Genomic DNA, 27,519 nt, shown 5'->3' with positions numbered 1-27,519 from the left:
GATCTGGTCATGCAGTGATATGGTGGAAGGATGGGGGTTGTACAGATCTGGTCATGCAGTGATATGGTGGAAGGATGGGGGTTGTACAGATCTGGTCATGCAGTGATATGGTGGAAGGATGGGGGTTGTACAGATCTGGTCATGCAGTGATATGTTGGAAGGATGGGGGTTGTACAGATCTGGTCATGCAGTGATATGGTGGAAGGATGGGGGTTGTACAGATCTGGTAATGCAGTGATATGTTGGAAGGATGGGGGTTGTACAGATCTGGTCGTGCAGTGATATGGTGGGAGGATGGGGGTTGTACAGATCTGGTCATGCAGTGATATGGTGGGAGGATGGGGGTTGTACAGATCTGGTCATGCAGTGATATGTTGGAAGGATGGGGGTTGTACAGATCTGGTCGTGCAGTGATATGGTGGGAGGATGGGGGTTGTACAGATCTGGTCATGCAGTGATATGGTGGGAGGATGAGGGTTGTACAGATCTGGTCGTGCAGTGATATGGTGGGAGGATGGGGGTTGTACAGATCTGGTCATGCAGTGATATGTTGGAAGGATGAGGGTTGTACAGATCTGGTCATGCAGTGATATGGTGGGAGGATGAGGGTTGTACAGATCTGGTCGTGCAGTGATATGGTGGGAGGATGGGGGTTGTACAGATCTGGTCACGCAGTGATATGGTGGAAGGATGGGGGTTGTACAGATCTGGTCATGCAGTGATATGGTGGGAGGATGGGGGTTGTACAGATCTGGTCATGCAGTGATATGGTGGGAGGATGGGGGTTGTACAGATCTGGTCATGCATTGATATGGTGGGAGGATGGGGGTTGTACAGATCTGGTCATGCAGTGATATGGTGGAAGGATGGGGGTTGTACAGATCTGGTGATGCAGTGATATGGTGGGAGGATGGGGGTTGTACAGATCTGGTCATGCAGTGATATGGTGGAAGGATGGGGGTTGTACAGATCTGGTCGTGCAGTGATATGGTGGGAGGATGGGGGTTGTACAGATCTGGTCATGCAGTGATATGTTGGAAGGATGAGGGTTGTACAGATCTGGTCATGCAGTGATATGGTGGAAGGATGGGGGTTGTACAGATCTGGTCATGCAGTGATATGGTGGGAGGATGAGGGTTGTACAGATCTGGTCGTGCAGTGATATGGTGGGAGGATGGGGGTTGTACAGATCTGGTCACGCAGTGATATGGTGGGAGGATGGGGGTTGTACAGATCTGGTCATGCAGTGATATGGTGGAAGGATGGGGGTTGTACAGATCTGGTGATGCAGTGATATGGTGGGAGGATGGGGGTTGTACAGATCTGGTCATGCATTGATATGGTGGGAGGATGGGGGTTGTACAGATCTGGTCATGCAGTGATATGGTGGAAGGATGGGGGTTGTACAGATCTGGTGATGCAGTGATATGGTGGGAGGATGGGGGTTGTACAGATCTGGTCATGCAGTGATATGGTGGGAGGATGGGGGTTGTACAGATCTGGTCATGCATTGATATGGTGGGAGGATGGGGGTTGTACAGATCTGGTCATGCAGTGATATGGTGGAAGGATGGGGGTTGTACAGATCTGGTGATGCAGTGATATGGTGGGAGGATGGGGGTTGTACAGATCTGGTCATGCAGTGATATGGTGGAAGGATGGGGGTTGTACAGATCTGGTCGTGCAGTGATATGGTGGGAGGATGGGGGTTGTACAGATCTGGTCATGCAGTGATATGTTGGAAGGATGAGGGTTGTACAGATCTGGTCATGCAGTGATATGGTGGGAGGATGAGGGTTGTACAGATCTGGTCGTGCAGTGATATGGTGGGAGGATGGGGGTTGTACAGATCTGGTCACGCAGTGATATGGTGGAAGGATGGGGGTTGTACAGATCTGGTCATGCAGTGATATGGTGGGAGGATGGGGGTTGTACAGATCTGGTCATGCAGTGATATGGTGGAAGGATGGGGGTTGTACAGATCTGGTCATGCATTGATATGGTGGGAGGATGGGGCTTGTACAGATCTGGTCATGCAGTGATATGGTGGAAGGATGGGGGTTGTACAGATCTGGTGATGCAGTGATATGGTGGGAGGATGGGGGTTGTACAGATCTGGTCATGCATTGATATGGTGGGAGGATGGGGGTTGTACAGATCTGGTCATGCAGTGATATGGTGGAAGGATGGGGGTTGTACAGATCTGGTGATGCAGTGATATGGTGGGAGGATGGGGGTTGTACAGATCTGGTCACGCAGTGATATGGTGGAAGGATGGGGGTTGTACAGATCTGGTCATGCAGTGATATGGTGGGAGGATGGGGGTTGTACAGATCTGGTCATGCAGTGATATGGTGGGAGGATGGGGGTTGTACAGATCTGGTCATGCAGTGATATGGTGGAAGGATGGGGGTTGTACTCCGGGGCGGATCGCTATTTAGTTCAGTGTCAGATTTGTCTTTATATTTTGTCTCAGTTTACATGTAATATTTACTGTCTGTGTACACAAGCGCTCGCTCACCCTCTCTCCACCTCGCGCAGCACTCTGTTGCGGTCCTGGCAGGTGTCCTCCTTCTCCTCTTGTAGGAGGTCCCTCTGCCGCTGCAGGTCGCTGTTTGCTAGTTGCAGTTTCTCCGCCTCCTGTCGCTGCGTCTCCAGCTGTTCCTGAAGATTCTGGATGTTCTGCTCCAGTGCGGAGCGCTCACTGTAACACAGACAGGAGTGCCATCAATGCCGGGTCACATTTCACATACAAATCTTTAAACGCCTTGCGCAGGATTGTGAAACTGGAGATCCATCTCTAATTTTTCTTATCTCAGCATCCTGCCGGTGTCGGTGTGTCTGTACCTGTTGAGTTGCTCTAGGTTGTTTCGCAGTCTGGAGACGGTGCGCTCGGCGTCATCCTTGGCAATGGTGGTAGTGTCGAGGTCTTGCTGCGTTTGGGCGATTTTCTGCTCCAGGGAGTGTCGCTCATCCTGGCTGTCGCTCAGCTGTTTGCGCAGCGCACCGGCCGTCTCCTGTCCCGCCTCCAGCCGCCCTCGCAGTTCCTGTGACAAGAAAGACTGAACGTTCCTCACTTCAGTATAGAGAGCTCACCTCCAACCAGGGCCGGGACAAGGGGTGGGCAGGAGGGTGCTGCACTGGGCACTGTGGTTTCATGGAAGGTGGGGGTGGGGGGCACTGCAGGGAGATTGGGGGTGAGGGTTTTTTTTTTTTTTTGAGAGGGGCAATTTGGGGGGCGGCAGGTGGTAAGAATTGCTAGGAGTGGCAATTTAGAGGGATTTGTGCTGGGAGGGGGGGTATTTGTGCTAGAAGAGGTGATATGGTGAAGGGGGATGGAGAATGGTGTTAGAAGGGGAACTTTTTACCTGGGGGGAGGTGTGCTAGGAGGCGATATTTGGGGGATAGATTTGTGTTAGGAGGGGGGGGGATGTGTACTCGGAGGGGAAATTTGAGGGGTAGAGAATTTGTGCTAGGAGTGACTTTATTGGAGAGTGGGAGGTGAAGATGATTTGTGCTAGGAGCGGGGATTAGGGGGGGGGGTGCTAGAAGAGGTTATTTGGTGAAGGGGGAAAACATTTGTTGGGGGGGGGAGTTGTGCTTGGAGTGAGAATTTGGGGGGTACATTTGTGCTAGGAGGGGGGGATTTGGGGTGGAGTGGGAAAATGTGTACTTAGAGGGGAAATTTGAGGGGTAGAGAATTTGTGCTAGAGGGGTGACTTTTATGGGTAGGGGCATTTGTACTGGGGGTTGTGCAGGATGGGGAGCAAAGATTTGTGCTGGGAGGGGGGATTTCAGCAGGAGAGCAGATTTGTGCTAGGTGGGATGACTTTTTTTTGGGGGGGGGGTGCATATGTGTTGGGGGGATAGGGAACAAAGATTTGATCTGGGGGGGGGGATTTGGGGTGGAGGGGAGAGGATGTGTACTCAGAGGGGGAATTTGAGGAGTAGGGTATTTGTGCTAGGTGGGGGTCGACTTTTTTTGGGGGGGGGGGGCATTTGTGTTGGTGGGATTTGGGGGATGGGGAGCAAAGATTTGTGCTGGGAGGGGGGATTTCAGCAGGGGGGTGGATTTGTACGGGGGGGGATTTTACGCTCGAGGAGGGATTCAGTGTGGTATATTGCCCCTGAGCTCTCTGTGTTCTGCAGCATACAATGGGATTGGTCAGGCGCTCGGTCGCTGCGGCTCTTACCTGCACTTGCAGCTGTCTCCTCTGTAAAGCGGAGTGCACGGCGGAGAGCGCCGAGTCCCGGAACGCCGGTGATTGGCTGCGTCTTGGTGAGGTGCTGCGGTGCGGGGAAGAACGGCGGATGGGGGAGGAGGTGCGCAGGCTGCTGGAGAGACCCCTCAGGCTGAGTCCCGGACCCTCGCTCTCTATAAACTCCGACGTCCTATCGCTGGAGATCTGCAGACCGCTGTCTGTGTCACTCAGCACCGCCTGCCGGACAATTCCAATAAAAGCAAAAACAATCAGAAATTCAACAAAATTCACTGAACCGTAATCAGCGCCATCTAATCAATATTCCTGGAGCCCCGCCTTCCCCAGGATTCCCCTCCCCCAGACCTCTGTTACTGGTATTAGAAAAGGGGCAATTCCTTTATACTGAATGCTACAGAATGGAAAGAACTGAGGGAGGTGGAGAGATAGCGCTGGGCCCGAAGGGTTATCTTACTGGTATCAATGAGGGTGTAAATCAGTGGTCTCCAAACTGCATTCCAGGGGGCGGATACCGCCCTTTTCATACTTTTAACTGGCCCTTGAGACATTATTTCCTCCCACCGTCAGCAACAGTGGGGCACTATTCCTCCCACTGACACCAATGATGGGGCACTATTCCTCCCACTGACACCAATGATGGGGCACTATTCCTCCAACTGACACCAATGATGGGGCACTATTCCTCCCACTGACCCCAATGATGGGGCACTATTCCTCCCACTGACACCAATGATGGGGCACTATTCCTCCCACTGACACCAATGATGGGGGGGCACTATTCCTCCCACTGACACCAATGATGGGGCACTATTCCTCCAACTGACACCAATGATGGGGCACTATTCCTCCCACTGACCCCAATGATGGGGCACTATTCCTCCCACTGACCCCAATGATGGGGCACTATTCCTCCCACTGACACCAATGATGGGACACTATTCCTCCCACTGATACCAATGATGGGGCACTATTCCTCCCACTGATACCAATGATGGGGCACTATTCCTCCCACTGACACCAATGATGGTACACTATTCCTCCCACTGACACCAATGATGGGACACTATTCCTCCCACTGACACCAATGATGGGGCACTATTCCTCCCACTGATACCAATGATGGGGCACTATTCCTCCCACTGACACCAATGATGGGGCACTATTCCTCCCACTGACACCAATGATGGGGCACTATTCCTCCCACTGACACCAATGATGGGGCACTATTCCTCCCACTGACACCAATGATGGGGCACTATTCCTCCCACTGACACCAATGATGGGGCACTATTCCTCCCACTGACACCAATGATGGGGCACTATTCCTCCCACTGACACCAATGATGGGGCACTATTCCTCCCACTGATACCAATGATGGGGCACTATTCCTCCCACTGACACCAATGATGGGGCACTATTCCTCCCACTGACACCAATGATGGGGCACTATTCCTCCCACTGATACCAATGATGGGGCACTATTCCTCCCACTGACACCAATGATGGGGCACTATTCCTCCCACTGATACCAATGATGGGGCACTATTCCTCCCACCGATACCAGTACATTTTTTCCCCCACTGGCCACAGTCTGGCCCCTCTAAAGTTTGAAGGACAGTAATCTGGCCTCTGTTTATAAAGTTTGGAGACCCTTTGGCGGCTTCTACACCCCGGAGGATCTCCTCAGTCTCCTTGGCTTGTAGTGTAATGTAACAAGAATTGACATTGAAGCGCCACATCAGATACAACTTTATTCCATAAAAGAAATCAGGGGTATGAACCAAAAAGTAGCCAACACGTCTCAGGGGTCCAAGCACCCCCTTTCCTCAGGGTTTCCAGTGTGAAGTACAAGTACAGGCCTTACCAGCAGCTTGCTTGGCAGCAGGTGACCCCCCCAAACGCGTTGGCTACTCTCTTGGGATTGTATCTGGACCTCTCAGCAATGGCGTGGCGCTTCAATTTCAATTGTTGTTACAGAATTTAAGGAAACAGCAGAAATTATCACTTCTAATATTTTATTGGTAGGATAACTGTCTCTCGAAGCCTCTTCCCCTCATTAGATTGTCAGCTCCTCAGCCTACATCTGTGGGGTGTCAGACCTGGGTTAGTTCTCGGAGGGTCTCTTGTAGAATTTCTCTCTCAGCCTTCAGTGCTTCCACTTCCTCCCCGACCAGCATGGCCTGCTCCTCCATCTCACTCTTCTCCTGCAATGATAAATGAGACGTCTCAAAGTCCAAAACATGATGAGGGAGGAAAAGCCTCCCACCTCACTGACCCCGCGTATGTCTCATACTGCCCCCCCCCCCCAGCAGATGCCTCACACTGCCCCCCCCAGCAGATGCCTCACACTGCCCCCCCCCAGCAGATGCCTCACACTGCCCCCCCCCAGCAGATGCCTCACACTGCCCCCGCACAGCGGATGCCTCACACTGCCCCCCCACAGCAGATGCCTCACACTGCCCCCCCCCCCAGAGGATGCCTCACACTGCCCCCCCAGCAGATGCCTCACACTGCCCCCCCCCCAGCAGATGCCTCACACTGCCCCCCCCAGCAGATGCCTCACACTGCCCCCCCCAGCAGATGCCTCACACTGCCCCCCCCAGCAGATGCCTCACACTGCCCCCCCCCAGCAGATGCCTCACACTGCCCCCCCCCCACAGCAGATGCTTCACACTGCCCCCCCCCCCCACAGCGGATGCCTCACACTGCCCCCCCACAGCGGATGCCTCACACTGCCCCCCCCCCCCAGCAGATGCCTCTCACATGCCCCCCCCCAGCAGATGCCTCACACATGCCCCCCCCCCCCGGCGGATGCCTCTCACTGCCCCCCCCCCCGCATTCTACTCTTATATCTCAAAAAATTCCAGCAACACAGGTAACTGTAACCAAACACAACGCCTAAAATATTTTGGGGAGTAATTTATTAAAGCTGAACTCGGGACAATAAAAACTTCTCATTAGCCTCAAAAGGTTGTAAATCCACTTTGTGTGCACCAAATGCCTTTGTAAACCCAGATATTACATTGTAAAATTGGCAGCGACATTATCACTGTGTTCTTCATAGCCTGTACTGGGAGCAAAGCTGTGGGAGAGGCCCAGAAGGCTCCACCCACTACAGAAAACTACAGGAGGGGGCAGAGACAAGACCAGTGCCCCTGCACAAGGAGAGGGAGCAGAGCTGTGGGAGGGGCCCAGCAGGCCCCACCCACTACAGAAAACTACAGGAGGGGGCGGAGACAAGACCAGTGCCCCTGCACAAGGAGAGAAAGCAGAGCTGTGGGAGGGGCCTAAGAGGCTCCACCCACTACATAAAAACTACAGGAGGGGGTGGAGGCAAGACCAGTCTTCCTGCACAAGGAGAGAAAGCAGAGCTGTGGGAGGGGTCCAGCAGGCTCCACCCACTGAAGGAAACAAGAGGTGGATAAAAGACCAGTCCCCCTGCACAAGGGGAGAGCAGCAGAGCCGTGGGAGGGGCCCAGCAGGCTCCACCCACTACAGAACACTACAGGAGGGGGTGTAGACAAGACCAGTCCCCCTGCAAAAGGAGAGAAAGCAGTGGAAGAGGCCCAGAAGGCTCCACCCACTTTTGGCATCCTGAAGAGAACTGCAGGAGGGGTGGAGACTAGTCCAGACCTCCTGCACAAGGAGAGGGAGCTGTGGGAGGGGCCCAGCAGGTTCCACCAACTACAGAAAACTATAGGAGGTCGGCGGAGACGAGACAAGACCAGTCCCCCAACAAAAGAAGGGAGAGCTGTGGGAGGGGCCAGCAGGCATCACCTACTTCAGGCATCCTGGAGAGAACTGCAAGAGGGGGCGAGGACAAGACCAGTCACCCTGCACAAGGAGAGAGAGCAGAGCTGTGGGAGGGGCCCAAAAGGCTCCACCCACTACAGGAGTGGGTGGAGACAAGACCAGTCACCCTGCACAAGGAGAGAGAGTAGCAGTGAGCGGTCCAGAAGACGACACGTGACCGATGGATTTAGACAATATTTGATTATTCCGGAGTTCAGCTTTAAGCCTCTAATCATTCGTGCGCCCATTTATTTCTATACCTTCTCCTGCAGCCTCCGGATCTGAAAGTCTTTTTCCTTGTTGTCGCTCTGCAGACGTTCTATGGTCTTACTCAGTTCTGCCGCCCTGCAGGACAAAACCAGTATAAGTCACAAACCATAAAGGGTCAGCTGTGGCACGGGCAGCCAGTCACAGGGCATCGGACACACCCTCAGACTAGATGCATTACCAAGTAACTAACCTGGCGCTAAGCTCCGCCTTCTCTGCGTCGTACGCCGCCTGTAGCTGGATCATTTGTCGCACTTTGTCCTTCAGCTGCTCGTCCAGCTGGGCCAGCTGCAGCGCCTGCCTCTCCACTACGACAACGCCATTATTTTCTACCAGCCGCTGGGATCCGCTAACGTTCAGGCACGAGGCGTGAAGAGTGCGGCAGGACTGCGACAGTTCCTTCTGGATCAGCGTCAGGTCCCTGCATACAGAGAGGAGAGAATTCATACAGGGCCTCCTGCTATAAATAGGAAGAGGGAGAAGATGCAGACTCCATGCAGACTCCATGCAGACAGCGTCCTGACCCAAGAGCTAAGCACTAAGTCACTGTGCTGCCTGCTATAGACACTTCATTCCATTATCTTCACTCTATTTTCATACATTTACAGCCAGGTTTATGCCATGTGGACTGGTCTTTGGAGCTTACAGTCACATGTTCTTGATGCAGCCAGATCTTAGAAATTTTGGATAAAATACAAAGCCATCATTACCCACCTCTCCGTCATGGTTTTCATCTCACTGAAGTGTCTGCGGAACCCAACAACCTGCCTCCACAGTGACAGCAGCCGGCTGTGCTCATTACTGAAGTAGGCGTTAAAGGACTGCAGGGGGCGACAAAGGAGCAGGAGAAAAGGAATTATATTTAATTTCCTATTTATATATCATCAATATATTACATAAAGTCACTTACAGCAGTCTCTGCACCACAGGAGCTTACACATCTATATAGCGCTGACATATACCGCAGTGCTGTACAGAGATCACTGAGCCAATCACATCAGTCTCTGTACCAGAGGAGCTTACACTCTAATGTCCCCCCCCCCCCCCCACACACACACACACACACACACACACACACACACACACAGTCACACACTATTATTATTATACATCTATATAGCTCTGACATATACCGCAGCACTGTACAGAGATCACTGAGCCATTCACATCCGTCTCTGTATCAGAGGAGCTTACACTCTAATGTCCCCCAACCCCAACACACAGTCACACACTATTATTATTATTATACATTTATATAGCTCTGACATAGACCGCAGTGCTGTACAGAGATCACTGAGCCAATTACATCAGGTGGAACCTGGCTCTGATCTATGGATGATGTCACTCACCTCTTCCTCTCTCCTCCACTCACTCTCTTTCTGCTCCAGCTCATCGCGAGCCTTGGTCCAATCGTTTGTCAACTTGCGCAGATCCTCACTCAGAGCCTGATTGGCGGCGTTGGCCTGGTCCAGCTGCTCTCTCAGCATGGCATTGACCTGGGTGAGGCTGGAACTCCTACGTAGAGAAGATGAAAATCTGAACACTGACATGTACCTGGTCTCTGGTTACTGCACAGATAGGGTGGCAGGAGATAAGGAGGCTCCATAGAATTGACATAGGACATTTGGCAGATCCAAAATCCTCAGACATTGGAAGTCTTCGTAGTCCTGGGACAGGACACTGGAAGTCTCCGTAGTACTGGGACAGGCCATTGGAAGTCTCTGTAGTACTGGGACAAGACACTGGAAGTCTCCGTAGTACTGGGACAGGCCATTGGAAGTCTCTGTAGTACTGGGACAGGACATTGGAAGTCTCCGTAGTACTCTGACAGGCCATTGGAAATCTCTGTAGTACTGGGACAGGACATTGGAAGTCCCCGTAGTACTGAGACAGGCCATTGGAAGTCTCCGTAGTACTGGGACAGGCCAATGGAAGTCTCCGTAGTACTCGGACAGGACATTGGAAGTCTCCGTAGTACTGGGACAGGACACTGGAAGTCTCCGTAGTACTCGGACAGGCCATTGGAAGTCTCCGTAGTACTCTCCGTAGTACTGGGACAGGCCATTGGAAGTCTCCGTAGTACTCGGACAGGACATTGGAAGTCTCCGTAGTACTGAGACAGGACATTGGAAGTCTCCGTAGTACTGAGACAGGACATTGGAAGTCTCCGTAGTACTGAGACAGGACACTGGAAATCTCCGTAGTACTCTCCGTAGTACTGGGACAGGCCATTGGAAGTCTCCGTAGTACTCGGACAGGACATTGGAAGTCTCCGTAGTACTGAGACAGGACATTGGAAGTCTCCGTAGTACTGGGACAGGACACTGGAAGTCTCTGTAGTACTCGGACAGGCCATTGGAAGTCTCCGTAGTACTCTCCGTAGTACTGGGACAGGCCATTGGAAGTCTCCGTAGTACTCGGACAGGACATTGGAAGTCTCCGTAGTACTGGGACAGGACACTGGAAGTCTCCGTAGTACTCGGACAGGCCATTGGAAGTCTCCGTAGTACTCTCCGTAGTACTGGGACAGGCCATTGGAAGTCTCCGTAGTACTGGGACAGGCCAATGGAAGTCTCCGTAGTACTCGGACAGGACATTGGAAGTCTCCGTAGTACTCGGACAGGCCATTGGAAGTCTCTGTAGTACTGGGACAGGACATTGGAAGTCTCCGTAGTACTCTGACAGGCCATTGGAAATCTCTGTAGTACTGGGACAGGACATTGGAAGTCCCCGTAGTACTGAGACATGCCATTGGAAGTCTCCGTAGTACTGGGACAGGCCAATGGAAGTCTCCGTAGTACTCGGACAGGACATTGGAAGTCTCCGTAGTACTGGGACAGGACACTGGAAGTCTCCGTAGTACTCGGACAGGCCATTGGAAGTCTCCGTAGTACTCTCCGTAGTACTGGGACAGGCCATTGGAAGTCTCCGTAGTACTCGGACAGGACATTGGAAGTCTCCGTAGTACTGAGACAGGACATTGGAAGTCTCCGTAGTACTGAGACAGGACATTGGAAGTCTCCGTAGTACTCTGACAGGACACTGGAAATCTCCGTAGTACTCTGACAGGACACTGGAAATCTCCGTAGTACTGGGACAGGACATTGGAAGTCTCCGTAGTACTCTGACAGGCCATTGGAAGTCTCCGTAGTACTCTGACAGGACACTGGAAATCTCCGTAGTACTGGGACAGGACATTGGAAGTCTCCGTAGTACTCTGACAGGACACTGGAAGTCTCTGTAGTACTGGGACAGGCCATTGGAAGTCTCTGTAGTACTGGGACAGGCCATTGGAAGTCTCCGTAGTACTGGGACAGGACATTGGAATCAATAAAACACTCTTCTACTGGCTGGGGAGACCTGAGGGGCCAGGAGGCCAGTGTGCCAGAAACATGTTTTAGGCTTCCTATCACTAAGAGAACATTTAGTGGCCACAAGCACCATAGCTCCGCCCATTGCTGTTACCGCCGTAGATTGTCTCTCTCCTACCTCTGCTGTTCCTCCTCCAGGCGTATCAGTGCATTCTCTAGCTCATTGCTGGTCTCCTCCTCCTGCCGCAACCGCGAGTCTGTCATCTCTAGGCGGCTCTATACAGCAAACATGGATCGTTATTACACAAATCATTTACGTCCTCATTAGAGAAGCTGAAGCAACTGTCCATAGAATGGTTATAACATTGTTTTTACGATGTGTATAATCAAAGTGAACCTGTCATCAGATGTAAATTTTCATGATGAGTAATGTGCCAGTATAACATGTCCAGATATTTATTACCTCTCACAGAGATCACAAACACCCCTTCCCCAATAATGCCTTCATCTTCTTTTCCCTCCATAATGATAGCGCCATCTTTGTTCAGGCAACATCTAGGGCTTAAGTTTAACATAAAGGAATTTGACCTTTATTTTATATAAAATAAGGCTTACACTAAGACGTTCGTGCTCCAGTTCTGTTGATCGTTCCAGCAACTGCTGCTCCACCTCTCCACATCGCTTCTTGTACTGCAGAACCTGAGGAGACACACCGGGAGGATTACCATCAAACGTTCCTTCCCTGTAATAAATTCCCTCGCTAAAGCTACAGTCACTTCAAAATAAAGCAGTGCTTCCAACCCAACTCTCAGAAAATACTAACAGGTCACGTTTTCCAGATATCTTTACAGAATTGCAGGTGAAAAGATAAGTGTGCTACTAGATCAGTCTGTGACTGAAGCTGATTAGAACATGACTGTACAACTTTCCTTAAGTTGACCGTACATGGTACAACCTATTGTCAATCACTGTTAAGTCTACCAAGAACTTTGTAGTGCAAGGCCCTCAACCTCAAAAGATTTGGAAAGTAGGCCCTCACCCTCCACAGATATGGTAAGTAGGCCCTCACCCTCCACAGATATGGTAAGTAGGCCGTCAAACTCAAAAGATTTGGTAAGTAGGCCCTAAACCTCCAACGATTTGGTAAGTAGGCCCTCAACCTCCAACGATTTGGTAAGTAGGCCCTCAACCTCCAACAATTTGGTAAGTAGGCCCTCAACCTCCAACAATTTGGTAAGTAGGCCCTCAACCTCCAACAATTTGGTTAGTAGGCCCTCACACTCCATAGAATTGGAAAATAGGCCCTCAACCTCCAACGATTTGGCAAGTAGGCCCTCAATCTCCATTGATTTGGCAAATAGGCCCTCGAACTCCAAAGATTTGGCAAGTAGGCCCTCGAACTCCATTGATTTGGCAAGTAGGCCCTCGAACTCCAAAGATTTGGTAAGTAGACCCTCACACTCCAAAGATTTGGTAAGTAGGCCCGCACACTCCAAAGATTTGGCAAGTAGGCCCTCACACTCCAAAGATTTGGTAAGTAAGCCCTCACACTCCAAAGATTTAGTAAGTAGGCCCTCACACTCCAAAGATTTAGTAAGTAGGCCCTCACACTCCAAAGATTTGGCAAGTAGGCCCTCACACTCCAAAGATTTGGCAAGTAGGCCCTCACACTCCAAAGATTTGGCAAGTAGGCCCTCACACTCCAACGATTTGGTAAGTAGGCCCTCAACCTCCAACGATTTGGTTAGTAGGCCCTCACACTCCATAGAATTGAAAAATAGGCCCTCAACCTCCAACGATTTGGCAAGTAGACCCTCAATCTCCATTGATTTGGCAAGTAGTTCCTCGAACTCCAAAGATTTGGTAAGTAGGCCCTCACACTCCATAGGTTTGGTAAACATAGACAGCTTTCTCTGTAACGGATCTCTGCGCCCTACTCCCTATCCATTCACACCTTAGCTTGCAGCTTCTGGACCAGCTGGGCTTGTCGCTGTTGACCCTCCTGGTAGGCCTGAAGCTTTCGCTTATACGCGGCTTGTTCTTCCTCCAGCCGCCGCCTAAGCTCTACATTCTGCTGCGCCAGGCTCCGCGTCTCCAAGGAGTCTCTCTCACGCTCGCCACTGTCCAATCGCAGAGTCTGCTCCAGCTGTCAGCAAAGGAGACAAAAGTAAATACAAGTAATCCTTATATTCTGGGGGGGCAGGATGATGACCCTCAAATATGACAGTCATTATTCTTCTAGACAATCAGAGAACATGCAGGTTGTACAGATAGCAAGCCAACATTACTTTCATTTTCTAAACTGCCCCAAAAAACGATGGCTGAAATCTGCCATTGCCAACATTGGGCTACATGCCACTCTCTAAAGACAGACATTAAAATGATATAGAACAAATCCTGAGCAAGATTTTTTTTTTTTTAATTTTAATAATAATAATAATAATAGGATGTACTTGTAAGAACAACCTGCAACTAATAGAAGTAAAGGCCCGTACACACGTACCGATCGTCGGCATACAAACGTCGGTGGACGAAGGATCTGCCGATTGTACGCGTGTTAGTATGGTGCCTCCGACAGATGTCTGCGCACAATCCGCGGACAAAAGTCTTTCTTGCAAACATGAAAATTTTTGTATGCCGACACCAGAACGGACGATTGTTCGCCTGTCAGTACACAATTCGGCCGACAGACCGCAGATTTGCAAGACTGGGCATGCTCAGAAAATAGAAAACACAGGGAAAGCTAACCATTACATGACATCACTTCTGCAATCGGCGGACAAAATTCTTGTGCTGTCCTTGTGCTGTCTTTGCACTTTTCAGCAGACACCGACATCCCGGGGAGAAAAGAGGAACATTTGTATGCCGACCATCGGTACGTGTGTACGGGGCTTAAATGTCTTTATATCAGTCTTCTATACAGTTTATCCTGCAACCCAATGCCCAGACACACTCTTCCTGCATCAGAGTTTCTATCGTCACTCATCCACCCTCACTCCTTCTGCACCCTATTCCCAGGAGGAAGGAGGTCCTGATTCCTCTATATAGATCTTTATATCATTAGAGGGGTCACCAGGAGGAAGGAGGTCCTGATTATTCTATATAGATATTTACAGTGGGTACAGAAAGTATTCAGACCCCCTTAAATTTTTCACTCTTTGTTATATTGCAGCCATTTGCTAAAATCATTTAAGTTGATTCTTCTTCCTCATGAATGTACACATAGCACCCCATACTGACAGAAAAACACAGAATTGTTGACATTGTTGCAGATTTATTAAAAAAGAAAAACTGAAATATCACATGGTCCTAAGTATTCAGACCCTTTGCTGTGAAACTCATATATTTAACTCAGGTGCTTTCCATTTCTTCTGATCATCCTTGAGATGGTTCTACACCTTCATTTGAGTCCAGCTGTGTTTGATTATACTGATTGGACTTGATTAGGAAAGCCACACACCTGTCTATATAAGACCTTCCAGATCACAATGCATGTCAGAGCAAATGAGAATCATGAGGTCAAAGGAACTGCCTGAAGAGCTCAGAGACAGAATTGTGGCAAGGCACAGATCTGGCCAAGGTTACAAAAAGATTTCTGCTGCACTTAAGGTTCCTAAGAGCACAGTGGCCTCCATAATCCTCAAATGGAAGACGTTTGGGACGACCAGAACCCTTCCTTGAGCTGGCCGTCCGGCCAAACTGAGCTATCGGGGGAGAAGAGCCTTGGTGAGAGAGGTAAAGAAGAACCCAAAGATCACTGTGGCTGAGCTCCAGAGATGCAGTCAGGAGATGGGAGAAAGTTGTAGAAAGTCAACCATCACTGCAGCCCTCCACCAGTCGGGGCTTTATGGCAGAGTGGCCCGAACGGAAGCCTCTCCTCAGTGTAAGACACATGAAAGCCCGCATGGAGTTTGCTAAAAAACACCTAAAGGACTCCAAGATGGTGAGAAATAAGATTCTCTGGTCTGATGAGACCAAAATAGAACTTTTTGGCCTTAATTCTAAGCGGTATGTGTGGAGAAAACCAGGCACTGCTCATCACCTGTCCAATACAGTCCCAACAGTGAAGCATGGTGGTGGCAGCATGTGGGGGTGTTTTTCAGCTGCAGGGACAGGACGACTGGTTGCAATCGAGGGAAAGATGAATGCGGCCAAGTACAGGGATATCCTGGACAAAAACCTTCTCCAGAGTGCTCTAGACCTCAGACTGGGCCGAAGATTTACCTTCCAACAAGACAATGACCCTAAGCACACAGCTAAAATAACGAAGGAGTGGCTTCACAACAACTCCATGACTGTTCTTGAATGGCCCAGCCAGAGCCCTGACTTAAACCCAATTGAGCATCTCTGGAGAGACCTAAAAATGGCTGTCCACCAACGTTTACCATCCAACCTGACAGAACTGGAGAGGATCTGCAAGGAGGAATGGCAGAGGATCCCCAAATCCAGGTGTGAAAGACTTGTTGCATCTTTCCCAAAAAGACTCCTGGCTGTATTAGATCAAAAGGGGGCTTCTACTAAATACTGAGCAAAGGGTCTGAATACTTAGGACCATGTGATATTTCAGTTTTTCTTTTTTAATAAATCTGCAACAATGTCAACAATTCTGTGTTTTTCTGTCAGTATGGGGTGCTATGTGTACATTCATGAGGAAGAAGAATGAACCTAAATGATTTTAGCAAATGGCTGCAATATAACAAAGAGTGAAAAATTTAAGGGGGGTCTGAATACTTTCCATACCCACTGTATATCATTCGAGGGGTCACCAGCAGGAGGATGGAAGGTCCTGATTTCTCTATATAGATCTTTATATCACTCGAGGGGTCACCAGCAGGAGGAAGGAAGTCCCAATTCTTCTAGATCAAGGTTTCTAAACCAGGGTTCCATGGAACCCTAAAGTTCCTTCAGAGGCTGCTAGGGGTTCCTTGAGCAATTTTTGCCTCTCAGATAAGTCTCCACTGACACCTATGAGGTTTTTTTTATGTATGAGCATTCTTCCCAAAGACCATCACACTAATGTATCATGAGTTGTAATAATATAAATTTTTAGCAGGGGGGTTCCCTAGGACCAGAAAGTTATAAGGGATCCTTTGTGTTGAAAAAGTTGAGAAATGCTACTCTATATAGATCTTTATATAACTAGAGGGGTCACCAGCAGGAGGAAGGAGGTCCTGATTCCTCTATATATATCTTTATATCACTAGAGGGGTCACCAGCAGGTAGAAGGAGGTCCTGATTCCTCTATATAGATCTTTATATCACTAGAGGGGTCACCAGCAGGAGGAAGGAGGTCCTGATTCCTCTATATAGATCTTTATATCACTAGAGGGGTCCCCAGCAGGAGGAAGGAGGTCCTGATTCCTCTATATAGATCTTTATATAACTAGAGGGGTCACCAGCAGGAGGAAGGAGGTCCTGATTCCTCTATATAGATCTTTATATCACTAGAGGGGTCACCAGCAGGAGGAAGGAGGTCCTCATTCCTCTATATGGATCTTTATATCACTAGAGGGGTCCCCAGCAGTAAGAAGAAGGTCCTGATTCCTCTATATAGATCTTTATATCACTAGAGGGGTCCCCAGCAGTAAGAAGAAGGTCCTGATTCCTCTATATAGATCTTTATAGAACTAGAGGGGTCACCAGCAGGAGGAAGGAGGTCCGGATTCCTCTATATAGATCTTTATATCACTGGAGATGTACATGGAGGGCGTGATTAAGGAAAGTTTAAAACTAACCTTAGAAAATATTTTACTGAAAGAGTAGTTGATGGTTGGAAGAGACACCCAGCAGAGGTAGTGAATCAGTCAGCAGTAAGTGAATTCAGACATACTTATGATAATCATAGATCTATATTCAAATCGCAGACTTGATGGACCAATCAGTATTTTTGCTGTTAGTTTTACATCTGGAAATAACAGATAACAAATGTTGGGGAAGTGGCGAGGCTCAGAGACGGCGTCTGGGGGAGGACGAGGATAGGAACCCAAATCCTTTGCAGCTCTTAGCCGACATCAAGATGTCTGTAAAAGATTCAGATGAGGTTTTGGGCTGGTGAGCAGATTACCCAGAATCCTCCATGGACAAGAAGGGCACAATATGGCCGGTGACTGATAGGAAGACCGCCTTGAATCATTTATATGAACTTTACTTTACTCCAGTGTTTCCAGGGACAGACTTCAGCATCCAGTATTCCAGGGATAGGCTCCAGTATTCCAGGGATAGGCTCCAGCATTCCGGGGATGGGTTCTAGCATTCCCTGGATGGACTCCATTATTCCAGATATAGACTCAAGCATTCCGGGGATGGACTCCAGCATCCAGTATTCTGGGAGTGGGCTCCAGCATCCATCATTACAGGGATAGGCTCCAGTATTCAGGGGAGTGGCTCCAGCATTCCAGGAATGGGCTCCAGCATTCCAGATATAGACTCAAGCAATCTGGGGATGTACTCCAGCATCCAGTGTTCCAGGGATGGACTCCAGCATCCAGCATTCCGGGGATAGGCTCCAGTATTCCAGACATGAACTCCAGCATTCCAGGGATGGACTCCAGCATCCAGCATTCCGGGGATGGGCTCCAGTATTCCAGATATAGACTCCAGCATTTGTGGGTTGGACTCCAGCATCCAGTATTCTGGGGATGGGCTCCAGCATTCCGGGGATAAGGTCCAGTTTTCCATGGATGGGCTCCATCCAGCATTCCAGATATGAACTCTAGCATTCCAGGGATGGACTCCAGCATACAGTATTCTGGGGATGAGCTCCAGGTTTCCGGGGATGGGCTCCAGCATTCCGGTGATAGGCTCCAGTATTCCAGATATGACCTCCAGCATTCCGGGAAATGACTCCAGCATCCAGTATTCTGGGGATGAGCTCCAGCTTTCAGGGGATGGGCTTCAGCATCCAGCATTCCGGGGATAGGCTCCAGTTTTCCAGATATAAACTCCAACATTCCGGGGATGGACTCCAGCATCCAGCATTCTGGGGATTGACTCCAGCATTCCGGGGATGGGCCCTAGTATCCAGCATTCTGGGAATTGGCTCCAGTATTGCAGATATGGGCTCCAGCATTCCGGGGATGGGCCCTAGTATCCAGCATTCTGGGAATGGGCTCCAGCATTCCGGGGATAGGCTCCAGTATTCCAGATAGGAGCTCAAGCATTCAGGGGATTGACGCCAGCATCCAGTATTCTGGGGATGGGCTCCAGCATTCCGGGGATAAGGTCCAGTTTTCCATGGATGGGCTCCATCCAGCATTCCAGATATGAACTCTAGCATTCCAGGGATGGACTCCAGCATACAGTATTCTGGGGATGAGCTCCAGGTTTCCGGGGATGGGCTCCAGCATTCCGGTGATAGGCTCCAGTATTCCAGATATGACCTCCAGCATTCCGGGAAATGACTCCAGCATCCAGTATTCTGGGGATGAGCTCCAGCTTTCAGGGGATGGGCTTCAGCATCCAGCATTCCGGGGATAGGCTCCAGTTTTCCAGATATAAACTCCAACATTCCGGGGATGGACTCCAGCATCCAGCATTCTGGGGATTGACTCCAGCATTCCGGGGATGGGCCCTAGTATCCAGCATTCTGGGAATGGGCTCCAGTATTGCAGATATGGGCTCCAGCATTCCGGGGATGGGCCCTAGTATCCAGCATTCTGGGAATGGGCTCCAGCATTCCGGGGATAGGCTCCAGTATTCCAGATAGGAGCTCAAGCATTCAGGGGATTGACGCCAGCATCCAGTATTCTGGGGATGGGCTCCAGAACCCAGTATTACTGGAATAGGCTCCAGGATTCCAGGGATGGGCACCCGCAATACGGGGGTGGGTTCCAGCACTCCGGGGGCGGGTTCCAGCACCCCGGGGAGGGTCTCCATTGTTCCAGGAACACAACACTTTACACAAAGCACTCTGGTTTGTTTAAAACCGTAGCGGATGAATGACCTGCAGCAGCCAATCATATTTAAGTTTACTGTAGCCTTATCAGTGAAGGGTGAATTCTGATTGGTTGTTGGTCATTGAAACCTTCTGATGGCTGAGCAAGGTGGACTGACTACACCAATACATATCAAAGGATCTTAGAATAGTGGTCCATCTATACAGTGGATTTGCTGTGGGGGGGGGGGGGGGGGGAACATTATATGCAGCAAGCTATGGGACATAAGCTGAGATTTGGGGGTCAGACAGGGTGGCGGGGAAGGGGCACACAGGAGGCGTGGTGCTGGGCACAACATTGGGTGTGGCCTTGGGTTGGGCATGTTATCTTCAGATTGCAACCACCATCCAGCTCTGGGGGGGGGGGGGGGAGCTCCTCCAATAAAGACCCTTGAAGAATACCCATTGTACCTCACTAAAGGACACAGAATGTGATGAGTTTACCGTCCCCCCGGCAACCGTCACCGCAGCGACCACCAATTTACGCCATTGTGACAGTCATTGGTGGGGCCACAAAGAACGAGGGGGGCGCTGACACAGACAATGGCGCACATAGAGGGAGGCTCACAGAGCAAAGTCTCTGCTCAGTATGGAAACTAATAAAGTGGAGTGCTAGCTCTGTGTACCAGATCCCAGCGATCCCACACTTATCTCAGCTGCCAATTTAATGAGTTTCATCGCCTTCTGACTGTCATTCTGATCTTTATTACCATAAAACAGCGGGGGGCGCTCACTACAATGGCCGCCTATTGTACAGAAGAATCTGCACACATTCCATGTGACGTCCATCTATAGGGGGGGGGGGCTTCCATGCACATGGGGGCTCCTGCCAGCGGAGTGCTCCCTCCAGTCATCCCTCACAGTCAGCTCATCTGTCATTTCCCTGTGGACCCTGACAGACGTCTCACCAGCCCAGCCTACTGCCCTTCACCCGGGGTGACTAGCTACAAGGTTACAATGTACAGTCTGATCCCTGGGGGAGGGGAGACTGAGGAAATGTTTCCTCCTCCTTCTACAAAGTTACAATGTACAGTCTGATTACTGGGGGAGGGGAGACTGAGGAAATGTCTCCTCCTGCCTGCAGCAGACTGATAACGTCATCTAGACTGCAGCTGAAGGACGGCTGTTAATGATAAAAGGCGGAGCTTGTCAGATAAATGATGCTGTTGCTGTGTAAGAATACAAGACATGGACACGGAGTATTGAAAAAATATATGAAGTGCGGGAAACAAATATGCGGTCCGGTTTGTGTCCCCGTTTCATCCTTCTCTATATTGGTGTCACCAGACATGTGGAGACTGGAATATTATTATAATATACTGGAGGGGGGAGGGATGTCTATAGAGGGATTTTATCTTCTATAAAGACGATAATCTGTGATTGGGGACACAGCCAGCGATCCTCAGGGTGGGGTGGCCCATGGACTGTAATAAAAGGGGACTGGGTCACAGAGCTGGCACTCTCCCTGGCAGTGCGGACCCCCCGGGGTCAATGCTTCCCTCTGGGGGGTCTGGACAGCAGCATGGGAAATATGTGAGAGGACAATGACGGCGCTCGGTGCGTCACCAATGTCACACACTACACTGACTGCGGGCAAGTCCCAGCCTGCCCGATGGCACCCGCTGCCCGCTGCCTGTCCGGACACGACTCTCCCCGCATCAATGGGATGAAAAGACCCATATCCTGGGAAAACGCAGCAACCAATCCCGGGCCGGGGAACCAAATAAAGGACGCAACTCATTGGGGGGTTATTTACTAAAACTGAAGGGTGCAAAATCTGATGCAGCTCTGCATGGGAGCCAATCAGCTTCCAGGATTTATTGTCAAAGCTTAACCATTTATTGACCAGGTCTATGTCTGACATTTGTTGTTTACAAGCTAAAATCCGTATTTTTTTGCTAGAAAATTACTTAGAACCACCAAAAAAATATATATATATATATTAGGGCTGCAACTAACGATTAATTTGTCTGACGACTAATCTATCGATTATTTTTACGATTAGTCGACTAATCTAACGATTATTTTTATTTTATTTTTTTTTGATTAGCTAATTAATCCTGTAATTAATACAGACCCCACAGTAAGCCCTCCCACCTAGTACAGACCATTACAAGCCGCCACAGTACAGTACAAGCCGGTGTAGCGCCGCACATGTGACATCTCGAAGTACCTGGGTGATCGGGGAGGATGGCGAATGTGTTGCGGCAGAAGCTGTGGCGGAGTACAGGGGTGCTGGAGACGGTCAGCACTCACCTTTTGTCTCCGACATCGGTGTGGACAGAGCCGGGGGGGGGGGGGGGGGGGGAGGATTTCACCCGGCCGGCAATGCGTCAAGCGGCGCTGCGGCCGGCCAGGGGGCGTGTGACGTCACGCGTTGACGCGTCGAAGCCTTTCACGCACGTCGACGATTTTTTGTCGTCGCCGTAGTCGTGGCAGCCCTAATATATATATATATATATGTATATATACACACACACTTTTTGAGCAATAAATGGAGAATAAATGGCGGTCGTTGTAACATTTTTTGTCACACGGTATTTGCGCAGCGGTCTTTCAAACGCAATTTTTTGGGGAAAAGATACATTTCACTGCATTGAAAAAAACGAAACAGTAAAGTTAGCCCAATTTTTTTCTATAATGTGAAAGATGATGTCACGCTGATACCTAACGTTACGGTTTAAAATTGCGCACACTCGTGGAATGGCGACAAACTACAGTACTTAAAAATCTCCATAGGCAACGCTCTAAATAGTTTTTTTTTTTTTTTTTTTTTTACGGTTACCAGTTTAGAGTTATAGAGGAGGTCTTTTTTTTAGAATTATTTCTCTTGCTCTGGCGATCGCGGCGATACCTCACATGTGTGGTTGGAACACTGTTTACATTTGCGGGCACGACTTACATATGCATTTCCTTTGGTGCGCAAGCTCACGGCGACGGAAGCGCTTTAATTTAAATTTTATTTTATTTTTAACACGGTTTCTTTTTTTTAAATCTGATCACTTTTATTGCTGTGAGAAGGAATGTAAACATCCCGTGTGACAGTAATAGCAGTGACAGGTACTCTTTATGGAGAGATCGGGGGTCTAAAAGACACCAAACCCCTCCCCCGCACTTCAATGTGTTCAAAATGCCAAATTCAGCATTTTTGAATACTGACACTTTTTTAACTTCTTCTGGCCCGCGCTATAGCCGAAAGACGGCTACAGCACGGGCTCTAATTTCTGGGAGGCCGTCTTTATACGGCCTCCCAGAGACAGGCTCCCCGTGAGCGCGCATCGGGGAAAATCTGTGTCGGCCGTGTCCCTTGGACACAGCCAATCACAGATCGTGGTAAATGGCCAATCACAGCGGCCATTTACCACGTGATCGGCCCATGCAATGAGAGATGATCTCCTATGTAAACATATGAGATCATCTCTCATCGCCAGCTCTCCTTCCTCACACAGAGACTGCAGTGTGAGGAAGGAGCAGAGCCGATCAGCCGTTCGTGGACACGGAAAAATGTAATCAGGGCACTGATCACCAGTGCCCTGATTACAACAGAGGTAAATAAAATACAATGTGCCCACCATCAGTGCCCACAGTGCCCTCCATCAGTGCCCCCCATCAGTGCCCACAATCAGTGCCCATAGTGCTGCTAGTCAGTGCTTATCAGTGCCTGCTCATCTAGGTACTGATGAGCACTGACTGGCAGCACTATGGGCACTGAGTGTGGGCACTGATGGTGCTGCCCATCAGTGCCGCCCATCAGTGCTCATCAGTGCCACCCGTCATTGTCCATCAGTGCCACCCATCAGTGTCCAGCAGTGCCGCCTCTCAGTGCCCATCAGTGCCGCCCGTCAGTCCCGCCTCTCAGTGCCCAGCAGTGCCACCTCTCAGTGCCCAGCAGTGCCACCTCTCAGTGCCCAGCAGTGCAGCATATTAGTACCTCCTCATCAGTGCCACCTCATCAGTGCCCATAAGTGCCACCTCATCAGTGAAGGAGAAAAATGTATTTATTTTCAAAATTTACTCGCAGAAAATAAGAAAAAAACTTTTTTTTTTTTCAAAATTTTCTTTTTTCTTTTTTTTTGTAAGAAATAAAAAAGCCAGCGGTGATTAAATACCACCAAAAGAAAGCTCTATTTGTGTGAAAAAAACGATACAAAATTTCATATGGGTACAGTGTAGCATGACCGCGCAATTGTCATTCAAAGCGTGAGAGCGCTGAAAGCTGAAAATTGGCCTGGGCAGGAAGGGGGTGAAAGTGCCTGGTAGGCAAGTGGTTAAAATTGACGCCGTTAGCAGCCGAGTAAACCGGAAGTGACACCACTTCCGGTTTACTACATCAGAGACCCGATCAAAGCCCAATCCGGCATTGTTGGCTGGCGGACATGCCAGGTGGTTGCTCGGGTCTCCCGGTGGGACAGAAGACGGGGACAGAGCCACAGAATATGGTGGGAGGAGGGGGGGGCGTCCCCAGGGCCAGACTGGGTATGAAAACCAGCCCTGGAAAAATGACATACCAGCCCCATAGCATTGCGTCATTATACCAGCGTAACGTCCCTCCCCCTAATACAATGCTGACCCTCCCTCCCCCTAATACAATGCTGTTCCCCCGGCCCCTCCCCCTTATAAAATGCTGACCACCCCCCCTCCCCCTAATACAATGCTGTTTCCCCCCTATCCCTAATACAATACAGACCCCTCAGTAAGCCCCCCTCCCAGTACAGATCCCTCCAGCAAGCCCACCTCTCAGTACAGACCCCTCAGCAAGCCCCCCTCTTAGTACAGACCCCCCCAGCAAGCCCCCCTCTCAGTACAGACCCCCCAGCAAGCCCCCCTCCCAGTACAGACCCCTCAGCAAGCCCCCCTCCCAGTACAGACCCCTCAGCAAGCCCCCCTCCCAGTACAGAACCCCCAGCAAGCCCCCCTCCCAGTACAGACCCCCCAGCAAGCCCCCTTCCCAGTACAGACCCCTCAGCAAGCCCCCCTCCCAGTACAGACCCCTCAGCAAGCCCCCCTCCCAGTACAGACCCCCCAGCAAGCCCCCCTCCCAGTACAGACCCCCCAGTAAGCCCCCCTCCCAGTACAGACCCCCAGTAAGCCCCCCTCCCAGTACAGACCCCCCAGCAAGCCCCCCTCCCAGTACAGACCCCCCAGTAAGCCCCCCTCCCAGTACAGACCCCCCAGTAAGCCCCCCTACCAGTACAGACCCATCAGTAAGCCCCCCTACCAGTACAGACCCCTTAGTAAGCCCCCCTCCCAGTACAGACCCCTTAGTAAGCCCCCTCCCAGTACAGACAGACCCCTTAGTAAACCCCCATCCCAGTACAGACCCCTTAGTAAGCCCCCTCCCTGTACAGACAGATCCCTTAGCAGTGGCGGCTGGTGCTCAAAATCTTTGGGGGGGGCGCAAAAAGAAAAATTTGCTGCAAAAAACGCGGTAAAAAATTGCCTGACTTTGATGCCACACAAGTGTTAAAGGGGCCATGAGTGATCAAGGAAGAGTGCCTTGATAAAGCATTCATAGTTACCCCTTTAAATAATCCATATTTTGTCATGTTATTTACCACCAAAAAACGTACATGTATTTCACGTGATAGAAGCGAACAAATAAAGTTGTAAAAAAAAAAATTGGGTTCGCCGGCCTCTGTGATGGAACTGGTGGCTGGGGGGGGGGGGGGGGGGTTTACGTCCCAGAAGAGGCGCCGATTGGCTGCCTTCTGGGGGCATAACCTGGGCGCAAGTCTTTGCGATTGGACACCCCCACTTTCTGATATCCTGGCTGTGATTGGTCCAGTCTACAGCCTGGACCAATCATCATCCTGGACATCCCATGGCCCCATACTGACCCCGCTGACGTCACGTCGCGTGCGTCAGTCACGCTGCCGCACTGAGTCAGAGACTAGTAGACGGACACGGCGGGAGACGGGAGTGACGGCGGCACCGGCAGAGAGCGGAGAGGAGACCGGAGTCACCGGACCGGAATCTGATCGATCCGTCCAGACCACCACCGGCAGCGGCCGCCAATGCTTAAAGCGCTGCTGGCGGCCTTGTCTCAACCACCGGGAGTTTTCCCGGTATCCCGATAGACCAGTCCGGCCCTGGGCGTCCCCTTCCACTTGCTAGGATAGCGGCTGCTGAGCTGCATCAGCTGTTATCTCCTGAAAGCCGACCGCCGGCTCTAAAGAACGGTACCAGGGTAATGCCTGCAGCTGCAGATCATCCCGCTACAACCACTTCTCCGAGCCAACGTACAGGGAAAGGGACGTCAATTCGCGGGAAGTGGTTAATTGAACAAACTGAAGTTAGAAGCTGATTGGTTGCCACACACAGCTGCACCAGTTCTGCACTCTTCAATTGTAGTGAATCAATGTTTATAAAATATGTTACTTTGTATCTCTCTATCTCCTGTCTGATCAATGTTTATAAACAATGTTACTTTGTATCTCTCTATCTCCTGTCTGATCAATGTTTATAAACAATGTTACTTTGTATCTCTCTATATCCCATCTGATCAATGTTTATAAACAATGTTACTTTGTATCTCTCTATATCCTGTCTGATCAATGTTTATAAACAATGTTACTTTGTATCTCTCCATCTGCCGTCTGATCAAGGTTTATAAACAATGTTACTTTGTATCTCTATCTCCTGTCTGATCAATGTTTATAAACAATGTTACTTTGTATCTCTCTGTCTTCTGTCTGATCAATGTTTATAAACAATGTTACTTTGTATCTCTCTATCTCCCGTCTGATCAATGTTTATAAACAATGTTACTCTGTATCTCTCTATCTCCCGTCCGATCAATGTTTATAAACAATGTTACTTTGTATCTCTCTATCTCCCGTCTGATCAATGTTTATAAACAATGTTACTTTGTATCTCTCTCAATGTTTATAAACAATGTTACTTTGAATCTCTCTATCTCCCGTCTGATCAATGTTTATAAACAATGTTACTTTGTATCTCTCCATCTCCCGTCTGATCAATGTTTATAAACAATGTTACTTTGTATCTCTCTATCTCCTGTCTGATCAATGTTTATAAAAAAAAATGTTACTTTGGGGTTAATTTACAAAAACTGGAGCACTCAGAATCTGGTGCAGCTTTGCATGGGAGCCAATCAGCTTCCAGTTTTTTTTTTTTTGTCAAAGCTTAATTGAATGCACTGAAGTGAGAAGCTGATTGGCTGCCATGCAAAGCTGCACCAGATTATGAGTGCTCCAGTCTTTGTAAATCTCCTTCATCGCCTCTCATAGTCAGTGTGGTGCTTGTGAAGTGTATTCACGGATATCATTCCCGCCCCGTACCGAACATGTCAGCGCTGAGGGATCCCAACACACCAATGGGATAAACCACCCAGAGCAAAGCGAGTCGAGGGATCCCTACACACCAATGGGATAAACCACCCAGAGCAGGTTGTACCTTTGGACAGCAGCATTGTCAACATGGGGAGTGTTAGATGGACTAGCAGATTTGGATACACTAACAAACTCCAGCTCACACTTTATAAATCAGATACAGCAAAGTTTTTTTTTTTTTTCCCTTTTGTGATAAAGGTTGTCAATAAAAAATAAAAGCTGATCATTGCAAGCACCCCCGCCAGAGGTAAGTGATTTGTCAGAACCTTCTAACTGCTGAATCTGCAGAAGGGCTTTTTCTGTAGATAAAAAAAAACAAACAGACTTACGGGGCAGATCACCAGGTGAAAATAAAACAAAGTCTAAGGCTGGGTTCAAACTATTGCAATGTCTGACATCGCATGTAAATCGCACCGCATTGCTGTGCAGAGCCCATGCCAAGTCTGTGTGATGTAAATTCACCCATAGAGATTGTATGTATGAATTTGTATCACATTCACACCAAAATGGTGCACACTGGAATCGGATCACATGGTTGTTCACACCTACGCGATCCGATTCCTGCACCATTTCCCACTGCGATCCGATTCCTGCACCATTTCCCACTGCGATCCGATTCCTGCACCATTTCCCACTGCGATCC

The 27,519-nt window shown here is 49.7% G+C and overlaps 1 protein-coding gene across 1 annotated transcript in view; it reads right to left on the bottom strand.

Annotated features, from left to right (window-relative positions):
• The window catches only part of CROCC (ciliary rootlet coiled-coil, rootletin), a 74,426-nt gene that overhangs the window by 37,748 nt on the left and 9,159 nt on the right, over window positions 1–27,519 (bottom strand). The window contains exons 4-14 of the mRNA XM_082274555.1: window positions 13,546–13,737; window positions 12,207–12,290; window positions 11,770–11,867; window positions 9,630–9,795; window positions 8,995–9,101; window positions 8,474–8,701; window positions 8,274–8,358; window positions 6,321–6,425; window positions 4,194–4,439; window positions 2,848–3,047; window positions 2,522–2,704 (exon numbers count right to left, since the gene is read on the bottom strand). Coding sequence (XP_082130681.1) covers window positions 2,522–2,704; window positions 2,848–3,047; window positions 4,194–4,439; window positions 6,321–6,425; window positions 8,274–8,358; window positions 8,474–8,701; window positions 8,995–9,101; window positions 9,630–9,795; window positions 11,770–11,867; window positions 12,207–12,290; window positions 13,546–13,737 — 1,694 coding nt within the window. The remainder of the gene's footprint in view (window positions 1–2,521; window positions 2,705–2,847; window positions 3,048–4,193; window positions 4,440–6,320; window positions 6,426–8,273; window positions 8,359–8,473; window positions 8,702–8,994; window positions 9,102–9,629; window positions 9,796–11,769; window positions 11,868–12,206; window positions 12,291–13,545; window positions 13,738–27,519) is intronic.

Source organism: Pelophylax lessonae (assembly GCF_965119305.1).
Source record: "Pelophylax lessonae genome assembly, chromosome: 12".
Taxonomy (NCBI): domain Eukaryota; kingdom Metazoa; phylum Chordata; class Amphibia; order Anura; family Ranidae; genus Pelophylax; species Pelophylax lessonae.
This window is presented reverse-complemented; position numbering and strand designations above follow the sequence as displayed.